General features: G+C 39.7%; 1 protein-coding gene across 8 annotated transcripts in view; it reads right to left on the reverse strand.

The window, feature by feature from the left end:
* Positions 1-2,736: 2,736 nt before the first annotated feature.
* The window catches only part of si:dkey-237h12.3 (teneurin-3), a 161,536-nt gene continuing 140,747 nt past the window's right edge, over positions 2,737-23,525 (reverse strand). For 5 of the 8 annotated variants that reach the window (XM_034227613.1, XM_034227609.1, XM_034227611.1 and 2 more), the window contains 10 exons: positions 22,461-22,481; positions 19,447-19,679; positions 17,566-17,720; positions 13,046-13,923; positions 11,865-12,040; positions 10,800-11,035; positions 9,794-10,090; positions 5,927-7,538; positions 5,310-5,440; positions 3,977-4,729 (listed from right to left, as the gene is read on the reverse strand). In XM_034227613.1, coding sequence (XP_034083504.1) covers positions 3,977-4,729; positions 5,310-5,440; positions 5,927-7,538; positions 9,794-10,090; positions 10,800-11,035; positions 11,865-12,040; positions 13,046-13,923; positions 17,566-17,720; positions 19,447-19,679; positions 22,461-22,481 — 4,492 coding nt within the window. Of the gene's footprint in view, positions 4,730-5,309; positions 5,441-5,926; positions 7,539-9,793; positions 10,091-10,799; positions 11,036-11,864; positions 12,041-13,045; positions 13,924-17,565; positions 17,721-19,446; positions 19,680-22,460; positions 22,482-23,525 lie in introns of all 8 variants that reach the window. The other 3 variants (XM_034227612.1, XM_034227610.1, XM_034227608.1) reach the window with 2 other exon arrangements.

Below are 23,525 nucleotides of genomic sequence, written 5' to 3' on the forward strand. Positions count from 1 at the left end.
TAACCTATACAGTTTAATGATCATTTTAGCGGCGTTCTCTATGTCATGTTCAATGACCTTAAAGACACATTTGAAATTAATTGAAAAGATAACAAGGCAATTAGCCAGAGATGTTGTTTGCTCTGAAGTCATTATAATGTAGACTAATCATTAATGTACCTTTTGGGAATATTATGGAAAGTTACCACTAACACTATCATGGAGAAATATTATAATATTACCATATTTGTTTACTCGCAGCAACTTAAGGCTATAATTACTTGATGTCAAAGTAAGTGGCAACATAAGTGGTGTTGCTCTATGTCTCACGCTGACAAATAAATGCCATATCAAAACAACCTTTTGTTATCTTACAATCATCTCATGACAGTTTAGGAAATATCAAGATCAGAAATGATGTAAGAGCCAAGAATAAACCAGATCATAAAATTATGATTATGTGATCATAACCAAAAAAGACTTTCTGACGTGTGTGGTTCCAAGTCTGTCCTTGTGTTTTGAGAACGTTTCAGTTTATTATCCAAATTGATTTATTTCCCCTCGCTGCAGGTCCATTCAATTTGTAAAACAGTTTGAATTGAAAGAAATAGCTACAAGGTCATGCGTCACAGCTCAATTAATCACCTAGCCTTTCATATAATTATGTTATGCTTCCGATACAGAGTGGAATGAAAAGCAGATGTTCTTTATTGTTTTGTCATTGTATGCAATACCTTTCCAATGCACAGTATTATGTAATTTTAGTCTAATGAAATAGTGTGCTCCTCTTGTAATAGATTAACCTTGGTAGCTCTCCCACGATTAAATTCCCACTGTATAAGAAATTTAAGATGAAACGAGTTATAAACCGCAAATGAAATGTACCTCCACAGGTCCCTGTGAGAGAAAGTCCATAAGTTGTCAGCTGAAGGTGAATATTAGCAATAATGAACGCCATCACCTTGTGGGCTTGTGGAAATGAATAACACTGCCCTTGGAGATGCAATCAGCAATACACCGTTGTTTGATTCACTAGAAGCTCATTAAAAGGCTTCAATCTGCTGACTATTTAATGTGCTCATAATTATCTAATGCATTTGGATGAATGCACATTTCTAATATGATATCAATGATTGCTGCGTTAACACTGTAAATCCAACGTCACTTGAAATCACTGTAGCTTTCAGCCTCACGTCACATGATCATAATTTAGTTTGAGTGATGTAGCTCTTGGAAAATTCAGAACATGAGTACAAATCTAGTTTCTTGAGGTCAAACTTGTGCACCTTACTGTACATAATCTACCTGTAGTGTTTGATCATGGATCCAAGAAGGAACATATAGAAAGCAAAATCATCTCATGTTTAGCAATGTGATTCCATATGGCTACCTTTGTGTTACATTCAGAAAATGAATCATGAAATATTCCTCCTTTTACACGGCTCTGATCTATTGCGTGATGCTTTTGGGTCTTTGATGTTCTTGCAAAGTCGAGCCATCTCTTTTATATAAGGCTTTGAAGTCGGTCTAGTTGCACTGCGCACTGATATGCTGCACTGTTGCCCACTGTGGTCACAGTGTGACACTGCAGCAGCACTGCGGATCATTTTAATAATAGTGCTTCATGTATTCTATTTGATGTCACCTTAAATTAACCGAGAGTATCCTGGAGTGCTTTTTTTCTCTGTAACATCTGGCGTGCTAATCACTAGAATTAAAAAGGTTTAATTAAAGTTGAAGCTCAAAGCAGTAATATTTTCTAAACTGTCTGGGAGTATAGTGGTTGCTGCTGTTATTATAAGTGCACTGCTGTATGATATGTACATGTAATAGTGAGCTGGGGGACTGGATGACTCTGAACTATGCACTGTGCACCACTAGGGAGCATCAGAGCACTTTTAAGAGAAGGATTTGAATGCTTTATACTTGGCCGAGCTGAGTTCGTTATCGTATAGGGTTTCGGTAGGGTTTGTATGGATGTATAAAAACAAATTGGGTTCATATAAGTACATTGTATTTTGTGTGCGAAGTAACAATAACTTTCATCTGCTGAAGGACTCTCATGAGAACTTTGAAGGCATGTATTTCATGTATTTTGAGCTGAGCAACACTCAAAAAGATGAAGTTTTGTTGAGCTCTATATGTCAGAAAACAATGTCATGTTGGAGTAACTACATAAGGAATGCGAGGGTGCTTGAACAGTATAGGGAGGAGGTCCAAAACAGCATAAAACAAGCTTTGAGCAAAGAATATTCTGCAACCGTTTGGTTTGAAAATACTGCTTGAAGTCTACCATGAAAATAAAATCGCTTTCATGATGTTTTTCAGAATTATACATTTCAGCGTCAGAACTCCTCTGAGCTTTGATGAATACAGAGAGCGTGGGAAAAAACTGAACACAACCCTATTTTTTTTCTTTTCAAAATGAAGGTATCAAACTTTCAAACACATGGTTTTGATGTTGATTGAGTAGCTTGTTCAAGGTGACTGTCTACACTTTGGGTTAGTTACACTTTAAATCTCTCTAATTGACACACTTCAGGTTAGAACAGCTTCAAGCAGCCGACTTCAAACTCATCTGCATTGGTCTTCTTTGGCTTTGCAGCTGAGATTATGTTTTTTTCCTAATTATGAATGTAATTATGATATTTTTAAGAATACAGAAGCCATGGATATCATTAGGAAACATCATTATCCACATTAGTGTCTGAATAACCCAAACACATGTTCTCACCTCTTGAAAAAACAACACACCAAGAAGAACCCCACTATCATTTTAATCCATGAGTGCATTTAACATTCAAAAAAAGTATACCTACCGAGAACATGGATGTGATCTATATTTGGATCCACTGTAACCTTGTTGATGTGAAATGGGTTCATGAAATATTTGTGTTGATGAAATATTCATTGGACAGGCAGCCAGGTCAAAAGGCGTTATGCCCAACAAACATTCAATTTAGTGGAAATAATAGTTGACGGCATGTTATAGATACATCACCACTTGTAAATACTTGTCACTACATGCACAGGTTTCTGTTAATTACTTAAACAGAGCATTGTGAAAAAGCCCCACATAGCCACATTAGAAAATAAAAATAAAAATGCTTGTCTGATAAATTAAAAGGAAAATAAAATCAGCTGGACTTTATTTGTCATGTTTAAACACAACATAAATTACTGTTAATATGACTAATACAGACATTAATACAGTTTCTTAAAAAAAACGCCCATAAAACTCTTGCATAATTTACAAAACATGGTGTCCCTGTGCTATCCAAGACACATCTGTGCCTATGCTCCCCAACAGAGTTCAGCATACCTATACTGTCCCTTTTTTCCCAAAATGAATATTGGGTATTTAAACATTGAAACAGTTTCTTTTTTTTCTTTTTTTTTTAAAGCATCTCAGAGAATAAGACATTTTGATGTTTACAGTGCTAAATCTGGTATACATAGTGGTTGTTTGGTGAGGATATTTCTAACGTCAGAAGTCTCTGATTTTAAAAACAAGCATTTGCTCAAGGATACTGCTTGCTCCACGGGTGTGAACTCTCGAGCCCCGTACTTCTAGAGAAGTGCAGATATGCATAATGTAAACATTTTGTTTGATCTTTTAACATTCTCTGTTGAGCCAGACTTTTTCTTGATGAAAACAAAACACGTAAATTAGATCACTGTTTCGTCAAAGACACCGCTATTCCTCTGCATCAGAGTCCAGAGTCCGAAAGGCTTGTGCAACAGAGGAACTGACCTGTAATTGCCATTGTAAGGCTTGGTGTAGTTATACATTTACTCTGTAGTCCCTAGGTCACAATGCACAGCATTGCTTTTGACCACTTGTACTTTTTTGTATTTCTTATTTTCTTTTCAAAAACACACGACACTCAGGATACATACTGTAGAAGCAACCTTTGATTACAGTTGTTTTAATTTGTCCGCTTGAAAGTCTCTACCAAAACTGAGTCTCTTTGGCAGAAAAATGCCCCTCTTATTGTTACCTCTTCCCGATTTCACTTTGCCGAAGAAAGTGGATGTTATTAGCACTGTCTGCTAATTCTGGGTACTGCTCAATGGAGAGCACATAGTACCCGTCGAACCCCAGAACCTTTCCACTACTCAGAAGCTGCCTCTTCTCCCCCTCTGTCCAGGGGCGGACCCCTTCCTCTCCATCCCTCACCCGCTGCTGCTCCCTCGCCCACGCACCTGCGAGGGCGCGCTGACGGGCGAACTCAACCACCCGCACTTTCTCCTCGTCCACCGTGGATCCATAGCGGATGTGAAGACCTAGAGCACCGGCATGAATCTCCACATCTGCGAAACGCCGAGTCCGGCTATCCATGACTGTGGTGGACTGGGAAACAGTGACATTGACACCGTTCTCCAGAGTCTTATGTCCACTAGTGAGGTGCAACGAAGCAAGGTCGGCATCTGGAAGGCCAGGCTTGACAAAGTAATGTGTGTCTCGTCCTTCTATGGTGAAGTGGAGTTCTTCCAAGTAGAAAGCGTTGTTGAGGATTGTTGCAACCTTGATGCAGTCCTCACCGGCCACATTGAGCGTGTGAGTGTGAACGCTGCCCTTGTAGATGGCGAACATAACGGCTCTTCCGATGGGAGACATTGCCGCCGAGAACCACAGCCAAGACTTTTCACCTCTGCGACCTCGAGTGATATGGACCTCTGGCAGCCGCTCGAATGACAAGAGAGAGTGCGCTTGTCTGGTAACTTCCTGCTGGACCCCAGAGATAGACTGTAGGAAAAGTGCAGTGAAACGTTAACGCCTGAACATGGCAGAACCAGACTCTCCAGGCCATTTAGAACCAGCTACTGCTCTGCTTGAGAGAGTTTGTCATTCCTGTCTAAGATAATGGTCTTTTCAAGCTGTGTTCTCAAGCCAAAAGTAGATAAATCCCTCATGACAATTTTACAGCAACACTTTTTTATGTTAAGGCCTTAAACCAGACAAGCCTGGCATACATAACTTCAAAAGATTGTTTAAACGGTAATAACACCAACATATTACATAGGAAGTTAGACAGTGTCTAAATGGAAAGTAAAACAACAACACAGGGGGAAGTAACATTTTTGCTTATTATGCGTATTATTATGCAAATACAGCCCAATTAAAATTGATATTCCATGAAATACATAGCAATCCAATTAGGAGATGGCAGTAATACTGACTTGAGAAATAAACAATAGAAAAATGTTTGTTTGGTTCTAATACCCTACCTACACTATACTGAAAGGCATATTTTCTGTTGGCTGGAGGAATACAGCAGTTGCTTATCGCATGTTCAAAATGCCTGAGAGATAATCATTGTACCCACCGGCAGATCATCCCAGCGCTGACTCTTCATCAGTTCATAAGATGGCATACTGAGGTCAAACTTAGGGACAGGAAACCCGGGGATGGTGTTGTGAAGATGAAAGCCAAAGGTGACAAGCCAGCTGTTCACATCTGTGAAAAATATAAAAAATAAAGCATACTTCATTCAGTAACATGTTACCTTTGTACCAAACCTTAAATGTTTACCAGAAAAAATGTATATATATGTTTTACTTTCAAAAATGCATATACTGTATTAAGGAAAAACATTGTATAACTGTAGGTTTTAACACCATTTATTGATGAGCAAACACTATGACTCTAGGTGTTTGTATACATAATACGTTTGTGCTTTAAGTACCTGACATTATAAAGACTTATTACTACAAAATAAAATAAGGTAGTAAAACATGTATATAAGTACACCCCTATTATTGGAAACTGATCATTACAACAGCTACAACTTACTATACTTAATATACAATATATCTGGGCCAATGATCAGATGAATATATACATGATTGAATAAGTTTTGTTTTTTTATTTGATAAAACATTAATAGAACAAAATAATCATTATTTGAAGCCCTAATATTGATCACCAAAGTATATATCTTACCTGCAACATACTCTCTCAGTTCATGGACTTTGCTGATTGGGTTGTTATTTCTAAACATGTAGAGATTAAAAGGAGCAGGTTCTTTGCTCATCTTTTGCAAAGTAGAGATATCCGGAAGGGTCCATCTGCCAGACATAATGTCGTAATCCTGCTCCCCGAAGTGCAGCAGTTTGGTCAGGGGTTCGTACAGACCTCCGTGAAACCCGAGCACAAGCTGGAAGTCTGGGTTTGAGTCAAAGTAGACCTCACCGTACGCCGTGTACTGCAGCTGTTTGACCAGGAGGCCGTTGCTGGTGAAGACAGCCAGAGGAGTGCCGGTGTTATCACAGGCGATGTAGAACTCCTCCCCGCTGCTGATCTCCATAGCAAACAGGTGGCCTTGAAGGTCGTAGTAGAGCGACGTGATCTCTGAGCTGGAGTGGTTGTATACATGCGTAATCCTGGCTGGGTAACTCAGGTCTGCGTAGAAGTACTGCAGGTGTTGGCCTAGGCTTGACTTGGTGGACACTCTGCGCCCCAGTCCATCGTAGCGGTACTGAATGGTCCAGCTGCTGCTCTTACTGTAGACCCGCACCAAGAGTCCTTTGGAGTTGTACTCAAAGATCTCTGCCCCTCTCTGACGGAGGAAACCGTCTTCATCCATTCTGTACTGGATATCTCCCAGGCGGGTGATTCGGTCTCTCAAGTCGTAGCGCAGAGGAAGAAGCCTGGCACTGTTTCCTGCGTTCAGCAGATGCAGATTCCCATTAAGGTCATACGTGTAGCGCCACATCACTTTCTCGTTCAGGTACACAGTCTGCAGCTGGCCGTCAACATCATACTCATAGCTGTACTTGGTGGTGTTGGCGAAGGGGCCGATCTTGATCTCTCGCTTGATGACTCGCCCAACATCGTCATACTGGAAAGTGATCCAGTACATGAGGGAGCGGAATATCTCGTACTGGATCTCCTTGATGCGACCATGTGCATCGAAGTGCTTGGTGTAGGTCATGACTGCAGTGGATATGATCTGATTTATATCATAGTAAATCACCCCAAACTTCCCAAACTGCTCAACTTTCCCCGAGATATCATCAAACTGGTACAGATCGATGGGTAATGGTGTTTCGTTGATGACACCTTGCACGCTTGTGACTCGCAGGCTGCTGTCGTAGGTGTAGTCGAAGCGGGCATTGACCATGCCATCCTCACTGAAGCGGAAAATCTGCCGGTCCACCAGCGGACCCACTTGTCGATAACGGATGGAGCAGATGAATCCCTCGTTCTGCAGGTTGACGGTCTTCAGCACTCCTGCCGTTTCATCGTAGGTGAAGCTGACCCTGGTGCTGTCGTACAGGATCTCTGACAGTTTGTTCTGCCTCCTGTATCTGTACAGGATCCTGCGGCCTGTGCCGAGGTGAGCTATCCTCATTAGAAGGCCGTCTTCGCTGTAGTCCACAGCCACTGAGGCGTTGCTCTCCGGGGGGTGATAAAGGTTCCTGTAGTAGCCCACTGAACGGATGGTCTGCATGGTGTAGCGCGCTACGCTTGGCATCGTGACAGCAGAAAGCCGGTCCAGAGAGTCGAAATCAAATATGTACTGCCGCTGACTGTGGAGCAGGAGAACCATGGACTAAAGGGGAAAGAGATACAAAATAGCTGGTGTTATCTTGGGTTGCATAATATCTATAAATAATATATTAATAATCCCTCAGACAAGTGCAGAAATATCCTGTTTGTGAATAGGAGAAACCGAGTATATGAAAAATGCACTAGGTAGTGTTAACTCTTAGAGACAGCAAGTACCAATTCACAGAGGTCGCAGAAGTCAAGTTCCCATCTGATTAAGGGTTTCAAAATGATGGAATGGCTTTTCACACATTATGAAATACTGTGCATTTATTCAATGCTTAAAAAAAAGCCTAAAATACAATTTATTTAACTGCTTTTTCATACACTTTCAACAATTTTCTTTTTGTTTACATTTGTTATTTTATTGCTGGTTTTTTATATGTTTGAATACTTAAACATGAATGTTGAATTTATATTAATTTGTGTATATTTGTTGTGTCTTCCTGGTCGAATGTACTTATTGTAAGTCGCTTTGGATAAAAGCGTCAGCTAAATGCAATGTAATATATTGACCTGTGTTTTCTATAAAACAGGGAACTTTAACATTATTTAGGTGGAGGTTTTAAACAAGCCTAGTAGGTTTTCTGCTTTTTCTTATATGTTATATTTGTTTTGTGCTCTCCATTTCCTAATCTTCTGAATCCTTTAGTTATCACAAGTACTAACATTATGTTACATTTTCCATCAAATACATTTACTACGGATGATGTTGTACAAGATGGTTTGTTTTTTAAGATATTGTAAAATGTCAATGATGATCCAGTAGTCTACATTAACATGTATGTGACATGAGCAATGTAACATACCCACAGAGACTATTTTAATGAATGAACAGTATATGCAGTGTGCAGTGTGCAGTGTGATCTTCCATCTAAAGCTTTGCCACTATTTCTGTTGAAAAGCCATGCCCAGTCATCCGTTGTGACAGAGGTTCCCTGTGCTCCCTGAGCTCTCTGTGTTCCTCAGAGTGTCAGAGTGTTGACATGGGCTCTGCAGGTCACGCAACGAAGGGAAGCAAACAGGAGCGGCTCAGGAAATCTCTGCATGTTTTTGTAGCTGTGCATACCATACCAGTACAACCATACCAAATAGAACGCTTAAAACAAGGATAGGAAACAAGGATAGTGAATAAGGATAGTGAATAAGGACATTTTAGTGGGAGGGAAAGTGTGATGTATTTGATGCAAAATGCATATATTGAAAAATGTGTCAATTTTGTTTTTTGTCCTGTATGTGTGCTATTATATACTCACTGTGTAAATAATTTAGCCTCAGTGTGTCTCTGTTATTTAGCAGAAAAGCATCCTATACTTTCCAAAGAATACTGTAATGCTTAGTGCAGACCTGAAACCTAAAAATACAGAGCAAAAAAGCAACTATTTGCCCAAATATTTCCTGAGTTTTGATGTGACAGTCAGAAAGGAGGACATATATTTGAAAATTATCCCCTTGCAGGATGTCATATAATTGCAGTGTGTTGTTCCAATGTTACATATTTCTAAGATTTGAAAAAGATGGAGGCAATAACTAGGTATTAAATGTCCGCTCTTTTTTTGCCATTCAATTTGAGTTCAATTAATTGTAATTGCAAGGGAAAGAACAACATGACAAAATAAATGCAACCCTTTGATTTATTGTACCAGTGTTAGCACAAAGCTAATAGTGCAGTAAAAACCAGGACACCATGCTATCACTAACAGGACAAGATAGACAATTCATCGCACCTGCTACAACTTAGTCTTAAAGTCTGTCTCCAGCTTTGCTCATCGTCATTTAAAGAGTACACTCATCTATTACACATGTACTGTAAACTATTGCCTGCTGCCAGAGGATACTGCCACTCAGTGCAACCCACCACACAAGAAATATGTTATTAGTGCAGAGATGTAATCAGCCCTGCTGTTCTAACCATGTGGAGCCTCATTTCCTTGGCTTCCTCTGACAAACTATACCATGCGTACTGTGTAGAGGTTAAGGTATAGCAAAGGGATGCAATCCCTGTGAACATTTTTATATCTAAAGCTTATAAATGATGCTCATAAATGTGCAGTTAGTGTAGAATTATTACTATGTATGCTAAGTGCCTCTGTAAGAAGCAGAATTATGTTCATGGAGCTGGTGATTATTGCATAATAGGCCTCTTCAGGGTGACCTCTGCTACACATCAGGGTTTTTATTCACCCTGTAGCGATGATGACTAGCCTGCTGCACAGTATATCTTACATATTGCCTCCTCTGGTCATGTTATTTTCTCACCTGCTCCAGGTAGGTGTAACTCCATATTTTCCCATCAGCAAACACCCTGGATATCAGGCGGCCCTGGCTATCATACTCCAGTCTCTCCGTGGTGGGACCTCTTTGCAGGGCGCTGATTTGCCCACTGCTGGTGCGGCTGACATTAACCGGCAGTAGCTTACTGCTGGGCACCCACAGCACCGGGTGACCTGATGTGTCGTATATAATCTTTAAGAGGAATTTCCTGTGGTCATCGTAAATCTTCTCCGTCCTCAGGGTGCGATCGTAATCGACAGAAAGGATGTTCCGTCCGTTCACCTGCGGGATGGATTTGATTTACCAGCGTGTTAGTTGGCGCGCAAAAAAACGACTACCATTAATAATCATAACATTTGACTTACAGATAAGACTACAAAGAAATAAAGGGATACAATGAACGTGCATTCATCCTCTGAAATTCTCAGGTTTTATAACACTGCTTTTGGTCTGGATGGCTCTTTAAATCCTATTCACATCATTTCACTAGAGTTGTCACAGAGATTAACACTTCCCTCCCAAGGCTCATTTAAGAGAGACACTCTGGTGATTATTCAGGTGCACTTAAATCACTACCTTCTAAATTTAGTGGCAAAATTACTCAGAGGCAAAGTAACCACCCAAGTAAAGTTCATGAAGTACAGTGTTCATAAATCTGAGTGTCAGACTCTCAGAAGGGGGGAATAAGAGACTTATTTTCAGTACAAGAATATTGATAACCCTCTATATAAGGAACTACATATTATGAGAGCAATACATCTTAATGGCAGAAATAATTGATCGTTATATTAATTTGAAATTGTTAAAATAAGAACCCATAAAATACCCATGTGTGATCTAATGTTTATGCAACTCCTCTTTATATCTAACAGTGTCACTGCCATAATCACTGGAGGTAAGCTAAGCCATGGGAAATGACCACTTCTTGTATTCAGGGCCTGTTTGTAATTTGCATGTGCCCAAGAGAGTAAAATAAATCAATCAAACATACTCTAAGCTTGCGTCCAAACACGATAACTTTGCCTCTGGCTTGTTCTTTGCGGAAGCGCCACTCCACCAAGTTCTGCCCACTCTCCCCTGGCAGGCTCATGTTGCGCCTGGCTACGGTGGGGTTGGCAGCGCCGGCCAGGATGTGGGGCTCTGTCTGGTAGTGGGTGTCCATCCCATTGGCATAAGTAATCCTCAGCGAGTTGTCAAAGCCCACTTGATAGCTGCTTCTACATTGGTCTATTGATGGGAAACAAAAAAGGCAACTTAGAACAGAGGAACGAGCAATTACACAGACGAACGGATGTTATTGACTGTCTCATTGGCTGTAGTTAATCATGCTTTAAATTCTTAGTATTGTATTTCAGAAATGTTTCCTATGTCTGATCATGAGTTGTGGCTGAAGCTGTTGCCGTGCTCCTGCCTGACTTCCATTCTTTTTTAGCAATACTTAGAACATTTTTGAAAAACAACTGCATGCATTTTCTTTTATGTTCACATGTTCATTTTGTATCATACAGAATGTCTTTATCTATTTGACTATTGTTTTGTTTTATTAATACACACAACATATGTCCATCCTTGGAGAGGGATCGCTCCTCTGTTGCTCTCCCCAGGTTTTTCCATCGTTCTCCCAATTAATTAGTCTTTTTTGGGAGTTTTTCCATGAACGCTGCGAGGGTCTAAGGATGAAGGGTCGCATATGCTGTGCACATTGTAAAGGCCTCCTGAGACAAAAGTGTAATTAGTGATATTGTGCAATATAAATAACATCTGACTTGATTTACATTTTCAGATAAAAGAACAAACATGAATGAAGGGCTGAAGTAACTTGACCATCTGGGTCCGGCAGGGAGCAGAAACAATTTAGAAACAAGGTTGCTGTGTCTCCGTGTCAAACCCACACACTGAGAAAGTAATCATTTACACTGTCGTCTGTCAGACCCTGTGAGCTGTAATGATACACGACTTAAGCTTACTCAACATTGCCCCGGCGACCCCTGAAACAATGAAAAATAACATCTTACAAAATAGCCGCCTGAGCCTGGAAGAAGTGCCGCGCCCTTACCCTGAGCCAGAGTGTAGAAGGCACGGATGGTGGATGTGTTGGTGGTGATGCTGATTTCCTCGTCTGTCATGGAGCTCTCGATGTCCACCGTCAGAGCGCTGAATATGTCCGTGTACAAGTTGTTCACCATCCCAGTGGGGAACGTCACATTCATTAGCCGTCCTTCGCTGTCATAGCTTTTTGATAAAAAGAAAGGAAAGTGACAAAGCATTGATATGTGATGGCTCTCAGGGCATTCAATTATTAGCTCTTTGAGTAAGACTATCGACTGTCATAATTATTTTATTTTATAAAACCCAATTTCACAAGAGAAGGGCTGTCTGTATCAACCTAAGGCACAATACAAATATTTGATGTGTGAGAGTGACCCGTCTCGCCAGCCGTCCGTTTTATATTTAAAAAAACACTCACACAATGATTTCAATTATTTCAGATGATTGATGTGTCATTTTAATGTCTCCTGAACGCTCTGCTTTTTTAGCTAGAGTGGGGATATTATTCATGGCATAATGTGACATGACAGGATATTACACAAGGGAGAAGAATCACTGAGAGGCCATTTTACCAAAATATACTGTGTCTTTATGACCTTTATGAGAGCCCAGGTGGATTATTATAACAAGATATAATCATGAACTAGTCATTTCGGTAAATGTTACTTTTACTTTTTCAACCTATTGTAACAAATGCTTTGTTGCAACATTATTTATATACACATCATTTTGGATGATAAGGCTATTTCTGAGACATATTTATAACTAGGTATTAATTATGAAGCAGTTTGCAGGTAAGTCTGTTTACAAATTAGAGACAACACTTTGTCTTTGTCCCTGATGAATGGAAGTTTTAGTTTTCAATTAGAAAAATGAACTTAAATAGTAGAGTCGAAGTTAATTAGTGGGTGACAAGTACAAACAAAGGTTTAATAAACTGCTGTTAATACTGCCCTGTCATCCATGAGCAGGGAATACTTTTTAAATGTTCTACACAATATTATCTGCCAGATTGCAGAGTGCATTTGTTTTACATAAACTGTATTAGCATGCACAGTGGGGGGGTGTTTTAATGTGCAGGTCTCAGATGCAGAAAGCCTGAATGTATTACAATCTAAATCTGCGTGACTTTAGCAAATTATGTTAAGATTTCCTAACAATGTTCTTGCCAATCTCCATTGAACTTACTCGTAGAAAGTCGTCCATCCAATCTCTGATGTCTTTGTGGCCAGCAGGCCGTTGTTACCATGGTAGGTGAGAAGCACCAGCTCCTGGCCCTGTGCTGTGAGTGTTTTCAGTCCACCATTAGTGCCCATGGTTAGCCAGATCACCTGGTTATCAGGGGCGACGATACGAACCGGTGTGCGGTTAGGATCTCTGCGGATCCTCAGAGTGTTTCCACTGCTGTCCGTCACAGCTGTAATATCGTTCTCGGTGCTGTAGCTGAACGTGAATTTCAAGTCACCAGTGAGCAGGCTAGCAGTGTGCTGGTGGGTGCCGTTACTGTCAAACACATACAGCTCCTGAGCATCAGGGGAAGCCACCTCAAATGTATTGGCACTGGGAGTTGGCCCGTTTTTAGTGATGGCCCGGATGCGGATGTTGCCCAGGTCCGCCACGTAGAGTGTTCCATCTGGAGCTGCCACTAAAGAAGATGGAGCATTAAGCCTCGCATCTTTGGCATAGCCGTCCCCTGTCTGGTAACAGTCACAGTTGGCATCGTTCTTGCAATCGCAGTCAGAGAGAGATCCGGCCAAATGCGTTATCTCACCATCCACAGAAACCTTTCGGATCCTGCTCATCTTCCTCTCATCCGTCTCCGCGATGTAGATGGCTCCATGGTATGATATGGCGATGGCAACAGCAGATTCGATGGGGGTTAATTGCGCCCTTTGACCACCGGCCACGCCGCGCTCCATGCCAGCCAGCGGGCAGTGGAGGGGTCGGCCAGCTGCGATGCTCACTTGGCCGTTCTCCGTGATGCGCAGCACAATGTTGTTGTCCAGGATGTACAGAGAGTTGTCCATGGGGCTGACAGCAAGGTCTGTGGGCCACTCCAGAATCACCTGAAATGTCCAAAGTAATTATCATTCATTAAAATAAATATCCATTTTAGTCCCTTTCCGAATCAATAGTGATTTACATGCACATAAACAAAATAGCACTTTCTAAATGGTCATGGTGGGATTGACTAAAGATCAGCAGTTTAAAAAAAGTATAATGAGGATTTAACAGAGTCTAATCAATTTTCGATTTCAGAAGGGCATGAATACATCTGAATTATAGTCATAAATATAGACTGATATAAGTACACAAGATGTGACGCAAGATGTGACGCAAGATGTGACGCAAGATGTGACACAAGATGTAAAGCGTCCTTGGGTTTCGTGAAAGGCGCTATATAAATTGAAATTATTATTATTATTATTATTATTATGTGACACAAGCTGTAAAAAGACAAAAAGATAATGTATTTAAGATAAGATAAGATAAGATGGTACTTTATTGATCCCAATTTGGGAAAATGTTTGTGTTGCAGCAGCATAAAAGACAAGGCATTTTACAATAAAACAAAACTAGAAATAAACAAGAAAATAAAGAAAAATAGAAAATATACATGTTGGATTTGACAAGATATTATATATACAAATACAAATATATATGTGACATATGGAATATTAATATTAAATATTGAACCGATGATATATGTGTCAAATGTACAACGTGGTTTTATTACAAGAGAAACTATGGAGCAGAGGGTTCTCTTCCAGCCAGAGGTGATTTGTTGTACAGAGTTATTGCAGTGGGCAGGAATGTGTTCCTCTATCGGTCCTTGTGACAGCGGAGCTGCAGCAGCAGTCTGTTGGAGAAGGAGCTCCGTTGACTGTCCAGCTGCATGTGGAGAGGATGGGTGAGGTTATCCATGATGGATACAGCCTGTCCTCCTCTCCACCACAGTCATATAAAATATGTCAAATATTCTTAATTTAACTTGGACATTTGGATGGTGCAGGAATGAAATGTTACACTTTATTTTTCAGAGTAGTGTCTCTTTAAGCAATACCGGTTATTCTTACATATATGTATGATTTCAATTGGCCTGAAGGAAAATATTCATAATATATCTTTTACCTTTAGGGTAAGAGATTAGCGCTTATCTTCTTGTGCTAGCGCTGCTGATACATGACTTTAGAGAATAATTATGGCAACAGTGACTGTTAAGATAATTTTCCATTATGCCTTTCTCCCTTCTAAACATTTCACTTTTTATCATGCTGTAACTTGGATGTAAAACTATGTGAAATCCCAGGGGGGTTATGCCCTGTGTGGCTATGGTTAGCTGCCAAAATAACCCTGAGTGTGCATACTAAGTGACGCTGCAGCCTGGATAGGGAGCACCCCATTAAGTGATCAATTATGTGTATCAAATTAAATCAAAATTAAGTGATACAATATTTCTCCCACAATAATCAAAGCAGTATTAACCACATCTTGAAAAAATAATAATCCAAAGCTTTAACCCTGGCCAACTATTACAATGTGCTTGTCATAAATATGTCAGTGAATGAAAAGCTTATTTGTAACAACACAAATGACTGGCCTGGCCTTTAAATACAGAACTGTCATTAAAGCTGTCAAAACGCTCCTGAATTGTGCCTATCCGCAGGGTGATTAATAGTTAAACACACTGCCTCGAAGGCTGCCACCAGTCAAACTGCACCGAGCCAATCCTCTGCCTGAGACGCCTGAGGATCACACGGTCTCGCCAAAACCATGTCTTTATTGGCTCTCACCAAATGACTTGGTTAATTAGCTAAAAGAGACAAGCTTAATCCTTTGTCTTCATGTTCTCTTATGTTCTCCCCGCTATGTGCACCCACACATGCACAAACAAAGATTGCTTTATCGTCTGTTTACATAAAAAATAAATTCTATGCTGTGAAAAATAATTACTTTTTCTCCGAACATGTATATGCATTTCTATTATTATATATCCTCTGAATAAGACACAAGAACATTTTATGACATCTGCTATCGGGGTCATTTGGTTTTCACTGTTACCGTCCTCCCCAGCCACAAGTGTTTTGTTTGTAGTTAAATACTTTCTTTTTCGTTTTGTATGCTGATCATCAGAAATCTAATTAAAATGTAAATTAGTTAGTTACAAAACAAACCAAAAAACACTGTTATGTCTGGCTCACAGATGTAAGAGGGGGGAGAACGAAATCCGCTGACAATTTATTTTTCAACAGCCAGTACACGTTGACTTTCTGCGGAAGCAGGAAATAGAAAATGCTGTGAACACTTCAATCTGAATATAATAAAAGCCTTTTTTGGTTTTTATTTTCCATCATTATTCATCTTAAGTCAGATCTCAAATCTAAAAAAATTAAATGAAGGGAGATATTAATGTTTAAGGGAGCAGGAAGGTGCACTTCTTTGGAATAAGTGCAAGGCTATTGTAATGTCCTAACCTTTTGTGTAAGGCCAGGGCTCAGCTTCTATGTCCCCTCATTCGCAGGGAGTCAATTCTGTGGGACAAAGCCGGCCGTCTGTAGAAAAGGTTTTATGTGCCGCGTGCTCACTACCAATTGCTGCTTCATTATCATGTATGGTGTAAGTGTCCTCACTCTTGAGAATGTCTAGTGGAACACTAATTCAGCCCCAGCCACATCAAAACAAGGCCCCCAAAATGAGTAATTATTCTTCCCTCCTTATCATCTGCCGTGACCAGAGAACTCATCTTCTCAATAAACATTTCATGTCTCCACTTCCTGCATGAATCACATGTCCCTCCTTGCACACATTTTCCTCCTGTACTTTCAGAGAAAATGCTCTCCTCTTGTTGAGTTCAGAACGAAAAGCACCTTGTAATGTTCATGTGACCTTATTCCACTAATGCCACTGCATGTTTCTCTGGATAAGATCTCTCATAGTTATCGTTTATTCAACAAAGAATTCCACTTTAAGATTTCAATTTTCTTTCTTTTTTGTTAAGTGTACTGACCAAGAGTCGGCAGCAATAACAAAGTCACAAGCTAACATCATTACGTAGATAACAGAATGTATCTCACTAGATTATAATGTAACAGAAATTGGATTACAAAACCATAAATAAAATTGCCAATAAGCATCATTTAAAAGATAACAATCTGAAGAGGCACTTTCAAATCAACCTGAAGGCAATCTAACCATCTAACCATCTCTATAAATAAGAAATAATGACATTATGCTGTCAAACAGTAAATGAATTACACTTAAAACATCCAGATTGTAATATTCTCCCAAGTAGCAGCCAGAAGAGAGTGAATACTGTAGCAATGATTTAAATTCCCGGAAAGAAAGCAGTTTTTGCAATTTCAAATGTAATTGCAGAAGGTATGAGATGGAGAGAGCGGCATGCAAAATACCTCTTCTACCTGGTTGTGTATAAACTCTAATAATAATATAGACTGATAGGTAAAAAAAAAGATGCATGTCTTTCATAAAAAACCGGAAGCCTACAAATATTAGCGTTCATGAAAAGGTTAGTTATACTGCAGAGGTAATATATATATTCCGTTATATAACACTGCATATGAATGATGAGTCATGGGTGAGCAAACTAAAAGAGGGTTATAGGAGAGGTGGGGGCTCAGGGTGGCGCTGTGACATGTTCTGCGTGAGGCGCAATGCGCATCTGTCTGCCACATGTGTGTCTAAGTCACCTGATTGATATCCATGCTGTTGTCACAGGTCAGAGGTCGAGCCGATGTCAGGTCGTTTGAGCCGAGGAAAGTGGAGATGATGCCGTTCTGATCCACCTTTCTGATCGTGGTGCCATCCACAAAATATATCAGGCCGTTCTTGCCCACAGCGATGCCTGTTGACATCAGGTTAGAGGGGGGAGGAAGGAGAAAAGAGGAAAACAAAATATGTGATAACAGGAAAACATGGTAGATCTGCGACATCTCTGCTTGCATGACTCAGTGGACGGTACACGATGGATACATGTGTTTAGCTTGCCTTCCCATTATTCAGGTCACTGCAAAAAGCACATCCATCAATAATTCACTGGCTGCTTTTCTAGTATTAAATAATTTCTCAGGCAGAAGTGGGAAAGGCTGTATTCATACGGTATATATATGCACTTGCCGCGTCTTGTAACCCTCCTCTCTAAAGAAGGACCTCGGGAAGTGGGGGTGTCAATGAGTGGTGCGTTCGGGCGATTTTTTTGACATGGGCAATCATCAACAATCTGCACACCATTTGAGAATTGAAGAGCGAGGGAGAGGAAATGACAGCTTCGGCCAATTTTAGATGAAAGGGGTGAAAGACAGGCAGTTGCCATGGTGACAACTGTGGACTAAATTGTTTTAGTGATTAAGTGTAAGCTCAGAGTTTTAAGTTGCAGTAGAGCCAGTGTGGAGTTGCAATAACGGGCGTCCAAAAATGGGGGAAATATTTGAAGGAGCGACGCCAGCCTCCACATCGCTGTAATAGAGACCGCACCTATGGAAATTAAATAATCCCTAACATGCAGAGAAACAATTTTTCATTCCCCATGTTGTTTTTAACACACTTTGGCTTTGGGTTTTGATTGTGAAGAATGAAAGCCGCTGATCTCAGAAACACATTGTAAAGATTGCTCTGTAGCTTCCAGAGGATTTTAAATGGCGTGAGTAACTTCAAGTTTTACCCCACGAGTATGATTTATTTTTCAATGAAGTCTTTAAAAGCTTATATGGAAGGTGAGTGGTTTGGTTTGACCTGTGGCTAGGTCTGCACAAGATTGCTTTCTGCTAAAACATTTACGAGTTGAGGGAGCCCACGGTGAATCCTTGGGAGCCGGCTATTTGACAGTCTGAGATTCGCAGACAGATGAAAAGTGTCACATTTGAGTAAAGTTCACCAAATGTCTGAGAGGAGAAAAAAAGGAAAAAGTAGCCATCTGCTGTTTCTTCTATGGTCTCGGCTTCCACCCACTCCATCATTAGAGTTGCTCTCAGATTGCCTTCACTCAAGACTCTATCACCCAGCCGAAGCCGAGCTATTGCAGTTGGCATTCAGAGCGGGCAACAACTAGCGCAAAAACAATTCATCTCGGCCTTTCATCCAGAAGAAATTATGGAAAAGTGAGCAATCCAAGCATAAATGGCACAAATGTCCATGTGAATGTGGACGACAGGTTGTGCACAGCGGGTAATACATGTGAATAGCTGTTATTTTAAGCTTTAAAGGACTGGAGAAGGCTCTACTTTCACAGAAGCTGTTAGAGTTAATAACCTTCAAGAGTAAACTTTAAAGGATATTTACAGTACAAGAATATGCTAAAATGAATGATGCATTATAATTCTGGAGGTTAAAACAACACTAACTTCTTCACAGGCAGCAATAATTCACAAGGCCTTCTGCTTACTTCTACCTCAACACATAACCCACAATTAAAAATCATCCATTAAAATCAATCAGTTGGCCCAGGCTTGGCACAGTCCCCAATGGCTCACATCAATCCAAATTGTGCAGTTGCCATTGCTGATTGAGAAGCCCATCACTGTGGCCCACCCCCTCCATTTGAGTTCAACGTCTTCATTAGTTTTAAATGGTACCTTTTGGTCCGGTGAGGAAGGCCTCTGGAGCTTTTCCTCCATCTCCACAGTGGTTCTCATCAAAGGGCAGACAGTGCTCTCCTGTTCCTGCCACCACCTCTGCATTCGCCTGCAGTTCCTTGGTCCCACTTAAGATTTTGGGTCTGTAGATCCTCCGGGAGTTTGTGTCCGACACGAAGAGCTGGCCACTGACTGGATCCGTTGCCAGGTAATAGCGGTGTGCCGGGTTGTTACTGCATTCAAAACAATACCTCAGTTATCAACAACATACTGTGCCAGACTTCTCACTTTAAGGCTCTTTTCTTACAATGCATCTAAAATTCTTTCAATTTACCCTAAATGTGATCTCAATCCATACTCTCCGTAAGACACTTGAAACAACCCGTAAACCCCATTTGATGAAACGTAGCCTGATTTTCCTCTGAATTAAACTTTTATTGATTCCATTATACAATCCCAGGGCGCTAACATTGTCTTCACTGGATTTTTGGAAGTGTGTAGATAGATATACACTTTGGAATAAGCTCGCAGAACGTTTAAGGGGGTTTTGAAAGTCCTGCAGACTAGCATACATTGTTGTACATATACCGGTAATGTAATATGAAAACTTTCATCAGAATATTAAACTGCATTAAAAAAACGAATATATTATGTACTAGCTATTACATATATTTCCTTAAATACACCATAAAAAGCTAATTACATGTAACTTTAGTCGTTTTGGTGCTAAATGCATAACCATTATTATCAACTTAAAATTAATAGCAACATTATCATGCATGTGGATAATGAACTGAAGAGGAAATTAATGTCTAGTTTTAATGAAACACTCTGAATAATGTTCACTGCAGAAAGAAAGACTAAAAGCCTTTGTGAATACAAAATATATAAAAGACAGAATGTGAGATAGAGAAGTTTGAAAAGATGGAAGTCAAACTAATTTAACAGGACCAGTTAATAAACACAGAAATAAAGCTTGTGTGCAAGATATTTGATTATTTTATCACTCAAAAGCCTTTGGAAATTACAGAAATTACTTCCTTACATTTACAAAGAGCAACAACTAATGTAACCGCTTCTGTTTCTGCTCATTTGCATTCGTTTTACCGTCTCATAATGGATTCTTGAAAGAGCAAATGTGTCAAGGATTAGGAATCAAAAGATTTTAAAACACACGAGTGAATGGTGTTTGGGGTTCAAAAGAAATCCTTGCAATTATTGTTTTTCAGTGAGACATTTGTAAACAAATGAACAACACGGAAAACTACTGCATTAACCTTTTCTATTAAGTCAGAGTTGATACAGAGCAGGTGCTTAAGTGTCATTAAAGAGCTAAAAGCAGAGGCAGTTAACATGAAAAGTAGCCGGCTTTACAGTGCAGTCGTAAACATGGCTGTTCTCGTTGTACTCCAGCTTAATGGTACTTCAGTCAATACCGGTTGGCTTGGGAAGTGGTCAAATCCAATGGCAAAATAAATGTGGCAATGAAAATATAAAATGATGAAGATGGGGTCATAAAAACTTGACAGCTATTATGAGTCAAAGTAAATGCCCCAAATACGTGGTGGCCATGAAGTTCTGATTAAGAATTCAGAGAGATGTACATTAGTAACCCTTTCTTTTACAGTCAACACGACACGATAAATAAAACACCTGGATGACGTTATGTGGTCCACTATAACAGCCTTGCAATAAATATCTCCTTTGTGAAGCTTCTGATGTTTAGATTAATGTATGGTAGCTACTGTAGGGCTGCTCGATTATGGCAACAATTATAATCTCGATTATTCGGGTCAATAATTGATATCACGATTATTAAAAACGATTATCCATTTACTTTGAAAACATAAATTTATTGGAGAAAACATTTTTTAACAGTATGTTTTTTAACAGTTGATTACAGTTGATTACTTTAAGTACAATTCAACTGAAAAGATTAATTAAAAATAAAATGTATAAAACAAATGAATAATAATAATAACAAAATAATCGTTTTATTTTGATTACGTTGTTTTCGTAATCGTTGCAAGCCATAATCGTAATTGCGATTCAAATACGACTAATTGAGCAGCCCTAATGGTAGCGATAGGTTGCCTCACAGAGGAACATTTTTCGGGCTGGTATTGTGAGAGAGGGAACTTTGGGATTTTAGTCATGACCTGGGAAATTGTGTTCATCTGTCCTACATTATCAGAGTTATGCAAATGACTGGAGGCTGGAGCAAAGCGAAAAACAAGTTATTCTGGTCACTGATGAGTCATGTTGTACTGTGATGCAATCAGATGTATTCATCTTCTCTGGTGGTCAGGTAGATATTACAAAGACTACACAAAACTTGACTGCATGTGATCAGAGCAGATTGAAATGAAAACTGCTGCAGGCATTTGAGTTTTGATTTGAAATTCATAACAAAGTCACATGTTCATAAGACATATGACACATCAGAGACTACCTGCCATGGCAGCCAGCTAGGCAGAGTGACTCCAGTTCACTGCGTGCACCTCTGGCCCCACGCTCATGTTAATCACCGGGACCACCTAATTGCCACCAATGTGCATGTTCACTTGATCTGAGGCTGTTGTCTTAACCATGAATACAAAGCAGTTGTGTAAGACCCTCTGGATAAGAGCATCTGCAAAAAATAATCACAGTTAATGTAATAAAGTGATCCACAATGCTACTGTTTATTGCAGAGATATTATTTTGGATTGCATCAGACAAGCTGTTGATTGTATATGAACTATTTTTGTCATATGTATATATATAAATACTTTAAATATGTAAAGGGTTGCTATCTGTACAATTTAGTCATATCACACAATTCCCAACGCCACGCTCTTCCTGTTGTTTAGATGTAATCAAGCTTAATTGCTTTGTTATAATTACACATGGTAATCACTGGTGCTAAAGGCGACTGTAAAAGAGAGAGTTATCCATGTTCTTATAAAGAGGATGATACAGATGGTGATGTTTGAAGAATACTAAAGCAGCATGCACTAAGATAAAACACCTACCTGTGTCTAAAGTCTTTATTTCTATGACAGGGTACAGAGGGAGCAGGACAAGAAGAGGAAGAATCAAGACAATGTAATTGGTTATTATTAAAAGGATACTTTTACATCTCATTTGAGGTTATTATTTGCCAAATCAAGACATTTTTACTTGTCACATAAATGACTTATAGGCCTTAAAAGGTTTGCATTTTTTCCTCACAGTGTCTACTGATGAAAAAAAAGAGCTGAATCTCAGAAAGTCACAGTATCCCCTTGAAGGATCGACACAGCCATTAGAAAAAAGTCGCAGGCAATGACAATCCATTTGGCAGAAAGTGGAGAGGCGAGGGAGTTTCAAGAGAGGAAAATAGGTACCCCTATATTCATAAAGGCCCATCCTGCATTACCACTGCTTTTCTCAATTTGGCTGCTCATATTGGAATATTGATTCTTCCACTCGTCACATTGGCCACTGAAGCCATAATCTAAATACAGACGTTACGCTAACAGCATTTGAAAGAGGTTCAGGGAGAACCATATGTAATATTTGGACTTTTATTCAACAAGCATGCACCACCATACCAAAACTGACACCGCTTCTGGTCTTTAAATGTTTAAAAGAGACTGGTATCAAATAATAATAAGCAAATATTCTTTATGCATTGAAGAAAATGTGGCTTTTTCTTCTGCACTGGTTTAAATCTGCTCTCCTACTGCCATCGGAAATAAAGAAAAATTGTCCTCTGTGTTTTTTTGTCAGAGTGAATTTAATTTGGCTAACGCAACAAGTTTCCTTCAGACTGTAGTAGTGTTTTGTGTTTTCTCCTTGTAAACAGAGTAAAAGAGTTGCTTAGAGACACATGTATTAACCCTTAGGTGCATAAGTGGGTCTTTTTTGACCCGGTGAGGTGGTTTTCTTGAAGTATCTTTGTAATTACATTTTTGTATCATTTCGTATTCCAGCTATTCCTCAAAAAACATGTTTTGGATATCATGCCATTCACATTTTAAATTGACATTTTAAGAAATTGTAGTTTTTGTATTACTACCCCAAGCTTTCATAAGTGGGTCAAAAATGACCCGCAT

This window comes from Gymnodraco acuticeps, unplaced genomic scaffold (genome assembly GCF_902827175.1).
Source record: "Gymnodraco acuticeps unplaced genomic scaffold, fGymAcu1.1, whole genome shotgun sequence".
Lineage (NCBI taxonomy): Eukaryota > Metazoa > Chordata > Actinopteri > Perciformes > Bathydraconidae > Gymnodraco > Gymnodraco acuticeps.